We start from the raw sequence: 7617 nt of genomic DNA on the forward strand, positions 1-7617 counted from the left end.
CTTCCTGTCTTTAACCAATTACAAGCCAAAGAATCTTTAAACCCACCTATAACCTGTAAGCACCACCCCCCTTAGAGACGGCCCACCTTTTCGGGCCAAACCAATGTAGGCCTCCCACATACTGATTGATGACTTTACCTGTAACCCGTCTCCCTGAAATGTATAAACCCAAACTGTGACCCAGCCACAGCGAGGCCACTTGCTCAAGGCTTCTTGGGCGTGGCTCTGGGTCATGGTCCTCAAATTTGGCTCAGGGTAAATCTCTTTAAAATTACTTGGCTTTTTTTCCCATTAACAAGAGGATGGGCAGAGGAGCGCACGGGTCTTCTCTGACCCTAGATCCCAAGTCCAGGCAAGAGAGGGCTGCTCCAGCTTGGCTCAGCAAGTTCCTAGCTGCCACTTGGGGGTCAAAGCCACAGTTCGTATGTAATAAAACGCTCCTCTGCCTGGTTGTCTTCTCTTTGTGTATTTTCCTGGAGGACCTGAGGGTGGGGGTGTGAGTGGCCGAGGAGGGATAAGATCTGTGGCTCTGGGAAGCTGTAGTCCTGCTAGGTCCTGCTAACGCGGACTGACACTTGGCATCACCACGCCAGAGCATTTGCAAAATTGATGTTAGCATCTTAGGTAAACACTGTAGGAAGGCGGAAGTGGCTGGGTTGATGCTGTTTCCTGCTTGTCTGGTACCTTCAGTTCTTAATCCGGATGCGATCTTGGAGGCTTCTGGCCCAGAGTCAGCCCAGCCTCCCGTTCTCTGAGCCCCGGCCTGGCAGCCCAGCAGAGGCAGCGCTGAGCGCCCTGCACTGGGGCTCTGTGCACACGCAGCCTGCGGGCTCGGCTCGCACCCGCGGGAATTGAAACCCAGACTTAAAAGAGGGCCGTGTTCCTTGGGACAGCCTCAGCATAGGCCCAGATGCTGGAGCCGTGAGTCTCACAGTCCCGCTGCGCAGGCCCTTCCTCGGGGGTCTCTGGAGGCCGGTCTGCCAGGCCCTGGGGATTCAGAACCCCACGCTGGTGCGGCCTTCACGCCTCCAGAAAGCTGAGATCTGCTCCAGGGTGACCCGAGGCTGGAGGCCCCAGTCGGGCTCAGGGCTTCCGGGCCGCAGCCTCCGGGGCGGGGGGCTCCCAAACTGCAGGCTGGGCTCCGGCCTCTGCTCGGGCTCCGCCCAGCTCGCCAGGCCCGCGGCGGGGGGCCTCCCCTCCCAGGGCTGGGGGCCCCAGAAGGTGCTGCGGGCTGGGGCCTCCGGGGGGGTCTGGGGGCCCGGGGAGCCGGGGGCGGAGTGTGGGGCAGAGGGGCCCGGCGGGGCTGCGGCTCGGGCCTGCAGCGTGCCGCCGGGGCTGGGGGGCCCCAGGGCCCGGTCGGTCAGCAGGGGCACGGCGGCGCCGTACCAGTCCTCGGAGCGCTGCCGCGCGCTGCCCGCGGGCTCGATCCACAGCTCGCCTCCCGGCCGCCAGACCAGCGCGGGCGCGCCGCGGCCCGGCTCCGGGCGGAGCGCGCGGCGGAACAGGCGCTCGGCCAGCACGGCCGTGCTCACCACGAGGAGCGCGGCCAGCGCGGCCAGGCCCAGCATGATGGGGACGCAGGGCCCGCAGGGCAGCGGGGGCCACGGGGCCGCGTCCGACGCTGGGGGGCCCTCCGCGTGCCCAGCCGGCTGCTCCGGGGTCGCAGGCATCTGGGAGACACAGGGCGGGGAGAGGAGGCCGGTGAGGGAGAGGGGACGCGATGGAGACGGACGGAAGGCGGCGGCGGCAAGTGTCCAAAAGCACGCGTGAAAGCCGAAGGCTGACGGGACTCGGTATCAGGCTTGGGGGACAGGAGCAAAGGGGACCCAGGAAGGGCAGGAGAGGCCAGGTGTGGCCAGAGAACCGCAGGGCCTACCCTGCCCAGCCCTCCAGCCCTTTCCAGAAGCCCAGTTCCCTCCCAGACCCCAGGGTGCCTCAGGCAAGAAGTTAAGGGCCCTAAAAGCTTCTGTCCGGGCTTGGAGGTCTTGCCCAGCCTGGAGAGGAAGTGGCGGGTGAGGCAATGAGACGCCACCTCCAGCCTCCCCCTCCTGTGTGCCCGCTGCCAACCCCTCGCCGGCCCCTGGCGGCTCCCTTGCTTCCCGCCACTCTGCTCGGACTCGCTCTTGCTCTCCTAGGCTCTGCTGATCCGCTGCTGGCCAGGCCTCAGGCGCCACCTCTGCACCCGTGCCCAGCTCTCCAGCATGGCCTGGTCTCTAGCGCCTCCATCTCCTTTGTTTCTGCCCACCTCTCTGTCCCCAGACTCCCACCTACAGGGGCCTCCTGCGCCCCTCACCTCACCTGGGGTCAGTTCCGGGCTCCTCTTCTTCCCAGAGCTGCTGTCCCCTGCGCAGGCCGCGAGGGCGCAGGGCAGGCGGCTGAAAGGCGCCGAGAGGCCTGGCCTCCGTGAGGGCGGAAGGGAGGCCACCACCTGTTGCTGGGCAACTGCACCCCAACTCCCCTGCCCCTTGGAGTGTTTGTTTTCAAGGCAACCCCAGGGGATGTGGTCTCTGCGGTGAGGAGGCGTTTCCTGGGGTAAGGCGGGGCCGGAATGGGCAGTGACTCTGTGGCGCTCGGTCTCACCCCACAGTTAGGCCCCAGGCCCCAGGGCGAATGTTTCCAAGACCCCAAACATCTGCCATCTCTGTTCCTGTCTCCTGGTCCTTCGGTTGGGTTGGAGGAGCCCGGGGCAGAGTGTGCTGGAGTGCCCTCAGGGTCTGGAGTCCAGGAGCCTTTCAGAGATTGTCTAGTTTGACTGTCGCATTGACAGATGACAAAAGTAAGTCTAAGGAAGGGAGGTGACATGCCCAAAGTCACACAGCCTATGTGTGTGTGTGAGCCTGTGACAGTGGGGGGGAGGGTGGAGCACGGATGTAAATACTTGGTCTGGCAAACTCCCGGCACACAACACAGCCCTTAATAGGTGTTAATATATTGTTTTGCAAAATGACAACTACTTAGTGTGATAGGCTACAAAAATATGTTGAAACGTTAGTGTCTTACAAAAGATGGTCACAAGGGGAGCCTGACTCAGACCGGTCTGTCCTGGTGGTTTTGAGGAAGGAGCCAGGAGGAGCACAGGGTGCAGCCCGGCAGGTGGGAGTGGAGAGTGCCAGAACTCTGAGCCTTAGCATTAGAATTTAATGAGATTACAAGCCTTAGAAATAAAACCTTAACTTAATACCACTGAAGTATACACTTAAAAATGGTTTAGATGGTTTTATGTTATGTATATTTTACTACAATCAAAAAATGTTTTATTTTTTAAAATCCAAATAAATAAGTAAAACCTGAAAATTATGTATGTCCTCTTTTAATTATCTTTCTTTAGGGGGAAAAAAATCCCTCTAGGCTGGTTACAATCCCAGCACTTTGGGAAGCTGAGGCAGGAGGATAATTGCTTGAGCCCAGAAGTTCAAGACCAGCCTGGGCAACACAGTGAGACCCCATTTCTACAAAAGAATTTAAAAAAAAATTAGCCCAGCCTGGAGGTGTGTGCCTGTAGTCCCAGCTACTCAGAAAGCTAAAGCAGGAGGATCACTTGAGCCCAGGAGTTCAAGGCTGCCGTGAGCTATGATGTTGCCACTGCACTCCAGCCCAGGCAACAGAGCGAGAACCCTGTCTCAAAAAAAAAACAAAAACAAAAACAAAAAATAGAACCTCTAGAAGAGTAAACATTCTTAAAAACCAGAAAGATCAGATATGGTTTTTCTGTGACTAAGGTTATCAAACTGGCTGTTTTGATTCTTAGCTTTCTTTGCTTAAAACAGAAGCTTTAAAAGGTTTTACTGTTTCCTCAAAAAATGAAACATAAAAATGATCCAGCAATTCCACTTCTACACATATACACAAAAGAATTGAAAGCAGGAACTTGAACAGATATTTATACAGTAATGGTCACAGTAACACTATTCACAATAGCCAAAAAGGTGGAAGCAACACAAACATCCATTGGCATATGAATGGATAGACAAAATGTACACACACGCACACACACACACACACACACACACACACACACACACACAAACACACTGGAATATTATTCAACTTTAAAAAGGAAGAAAATTCTTGGCTGGTCGCGGTGACTCACGCTTGTAATCCTAGCACTCTGGGAGGCTGAGGCGGGAGGATCACTCAAGGTCAGGAGTTCAAGACCAGTCTGAGCAAGAGCCAGACCCCGTCTCTTATCTAAAAAAAAAAAAGGGAAGAAAATTCTAATACATGCTACAATATGGATGAACCTTGAAAACATGCTAAGTGAAATAAGCTAGTCATAAAAGAATAAATATTATGTGATTCCACTTGCATGAGGTACCTAAAGTAGTCAAATTCATAGAGACAGAAAGTAGAAGGGTGGTTGCCAGGGGCTGGGGGGAGGGGGATTAATATGTTAACCTAAATAACAAGCAGAAAGAGGCTCTTTAAAGGAAGATGATGTTTATTTGGGAATAGAGCAATGTGATAGGAATGTGCCTGCCATAGTGTACTATGTGCATATTCAGAGAGGTAAAAGAAGACAAAGGCTTTTAAAGGAAAAAAATGAGGGGGATTATATAATTGTTTTGAAATAATTATCCTTGGCTACAAAGATCAATAACAGGGTGACAACAGTCTGAGGTCGGATAGGCCATTGATGGGGAGATGTCTTTGCAGAAGTATTTTTTTTTTGTGTAAGGTTGCAATGACTTTTGTGCAAGGTTGTGGTTTTTGCAGTCTTTTGTGATAGTTTTGTTACCAGGCATGAGAAGCCTCTCTTCGTGGCCTTCCCAGGCTCTGCTTGTCAGGTTTTCTCTTTGTTTTTTTTAACACTAGTGACTCCATTTTGATTCTGATCATATCCCCTTTTAATCAAGATCTTTCATTGAAACCATCACTGATCAATCATCCTATAGTTAAGTTTTGACGTCCCTTGATGCCAGGATGGACCTGTTCCAGTCGCTGGTCTCATCCCAAGGAGGGAGGAGTGTTTGGCAACTAGGAATCAGTGTCAAATCCCTTTTGGCCACATTTGAGCAATAAGGGAGGTTTGAAGGGAGCAGCTCTCAGGCTAAGTCTACCTGGAGTTCATTATTAAGTTCAATTTTGTCTGTTCCGTAGCCTTTTGCTATCACCTCAATGTATTGGGCCAGCATTCTTTTGTTAGGAGTTGTACTTCTGCAAAAAATTTAACAAATTACAAATAAAAAGCTTAAAAAGGGGATACAAAGTAAAATGAATAGTAATATGACAATTCCAGTTTGCATAATGGTTTTGAGCCATGAACCTAGGCTTAAAAACAACCAGTTGACTGGGCATGGTGGCTCACGCCTGTAATCCTAACACTCTGGGAGGCCGAGGCGGGAGGATCACTCGAGGTCAGGAGTTCGAGACCAGCCTGAGCAAGAGCGAGACCCCGTCTCTACTAAAAATAGAAAGAAATGATCTGGACAGCCAAAAATATATATAGAAAAAAACTTAGCCGGGCATGGTAGCACATGCCTGTAGTCCCAGCTACTCGGGAGGCTGAGGCAGGAGGATCGCTTGAGCCTGGGAGTTTGAGGTTGCTGTGAGCTAGGCTGACGCCACAGCACTCTAGCCTGGGTGACAGAGCAAGACTCTGTCTCAAAAAAAAAAAAAAAGACAACCAGTTGAATAAATTAAATGACCATTGGGAATTAGGTGAGACCTGTTACAACTGTGTGGCCTGTTTTTTGTTTTGTTTTGTTTTTCAATTTTTTGTAGAGACATGGTCTCACCATTGCCCAGGCTGGTCTCGAATTCCTGGGCTCAAGCAGTCCTGCTGCATTGGCCTCCCAAAGTGCTAGGATTACAGGAGTGAGCCATGGTGCCCAGCCTATGTGTACCATTCTCTTATTTTGTGTACATGGGTCTCAGCTTTTCCAGAGGAATACAACCAGGTAAAGCATGTAGTATTAGCAATAGCACAGACATTTTCTTATTAAAGCAATGGAGACTAAAAGGATTTCTTAGGTTAGGTTCTCTTAAGTTACCAGCAGAAGCTACTGATTGTGAAATTTCAATTACATCATTATCCTGCCAAGTAAAAAAGGTAGCGTTAAGTGAGGTAAGAGAGTCGTTATGATATGGGGTCTTCTTCTGACGTCTTGGGAAAAGCTGTCTATGGCATGAAAATGTCAACTTCTCCTCCAGGTGTGCAGTTTGGATGTCTCTGGTCCCGGCATCCAGTGGTTTGGTAAACTTGTGTGGCTCAGACAGCAGACACAAGGCTTGCTTCTGAAAATTCATCTAGTTTCAGCTTATAGGGCTACAGAAACAGAAGTTTTTGTTTTTAGTTGGAGAGTTGTAGAAAATAAGGAGAATTTAGGATCTAGTCCAGTCTACAGGTAGGGAACAAGAACGTGAAAACAGCACACAGGGCTACAATCCAGCAACAGGCGCATCACAGTCTTTCATTAGAAACGGACCTTTTTCTCTCTACATTGATCACATGGGAATCTCAAATTTAGAAACCTTTTGAGGCTAGGAAGCCAAACCAAGGCAGACTTTAGATTTTACTTACAGTCTTAAGGTTTCTGGGCCTGCCAAGAAATGATGGTTTTTATTCACTCACTGTAAGGTTGGGAACTCTTGAAGCCAGGAATGTTACCCACATTCTCAATATGATATTTCAGTCAAAGCTTTAGTAATGCAACCAATGTTTCTTTCTTTCTTTTTTTTTTTTTTTTTTTTGAGACAGAGTCTCACTCTGTTGCCCAGACTAGAGTGCCATGGCATCAGCCTAGCTCACAGCAACCTCAAACTCCCGGGCTCAAACGATCCTCCGGCCTCAGTCTCCCGAGTAGCTGGGACTACATGCAGGTGCTACGACGCCTGGCTAATTTTTTCTATTTTTTGTAGAGACAGGGTCTCGCTCTTGCTCAGGCTGGCCTTGAACTCCTGACCTCAAGCAATCCTCCCACCTCGGTCTCCCAGAGTGCTAGGATTATAGGCATGAGACACCATGCCCAGCCAATTTTTGAAACGTTTATGTTATTAACATACTTAAATGTAACTGAAAGAAGATCTAGTGTCACTTATCATTTGACAATGTCTCCCATATAACTTACCAAATAAGCCCAATCATTTAATATCTCTCAAGACCAGTCGGGACAACACAGTGAGACCCTGTTTCTACAAAAAATAAATAAATAAATAAGAAAAATTAGCCCAGCATGATGGTGTGCACCTGTAGTCCTATGTACTTGGGAGGCTAAGGTGGGAGCATCACTTGAGCCCAGGAGATCAAGCCTGCAGTGAGCTATGATCCTGCCACAGCACTTCAGCCTGGGTGACAGAGTGAGACCCTATCTCTAAGGAGAAAAAAAAAAATCTCTGCAAGATGAGAGATATATTCTTTGTGGCTTTCCAGGGCCCAACTGGAAAATGCCAAGTTAATTCTAAGTCAAAAAGACATAATTTAGGATTTTGATCCTGGGGCAGCCTGCCAAAGATGTCAAAAGGTTCAAAACACTTGGATCAAAACAGAATCACAGATCACTGTAAAATAATAGTCAATTATTTAACAAGAGTTATAATCAAAAGACTTCAAAGGCAATACAGAACATTATATGGATAGAAAAACCTTACCCCTTTTGAAGCTTAGTTTTCCTAAGTAAT

The 7617-nt window shown here is 49.9% G+C and overlaps 1 protein-coding gene across 1 annotated transcript; it reads right to left on the reverse strand.

The window, feature by feature from the left end:
* Positions 1-218: 218 nt before the first annotated feature.
* On the reverse strand, positions 219-2455 carry C2H16orf54 (chromosome 2 C16orf54 homolog). Its single transcript, XM_045543363.1, has 2 exons — positions 2299-2455; positions 219-1670 (listed from the first exon to the last, which is right to left on the reverse strand). Exon 2 carries the CDS (start codon positions 1668-1670, stop codon positions 996-998), a length of 675 nt encoding a protein of 224 aa, XP_045399319.1. The 5' UTR covers positions 2299-2455; the 3' UTR covers positions 219-995.
* Between the last annotated feature and the right edge of the window lie 5162 nt (positions 2456-7617).

Source organism: Lemur catta, chromosome 2 (assembly GCF_020740605.2).
Source record: "Lemur catta isolate mLemCat1 chromosome 2, mLemCat1.pri, whole genome shotgun sequence".
Lineage (NCBI taxonomy): Eukaryota > Metazoa > Chordata > Mammalia > Primates > Lemuridae > Lemur > Lemur catta.

What these genes read in the sequence shown, in the direction of transcription:
- C2H16orf54 (XM_045543363.1), bottom strand. Translation starts at nt 1,670, where the DNA reads ATGCCTGCGACCCCGGAGCAGCCGGCTGGGCACGCGGAGGGCCCCCCA.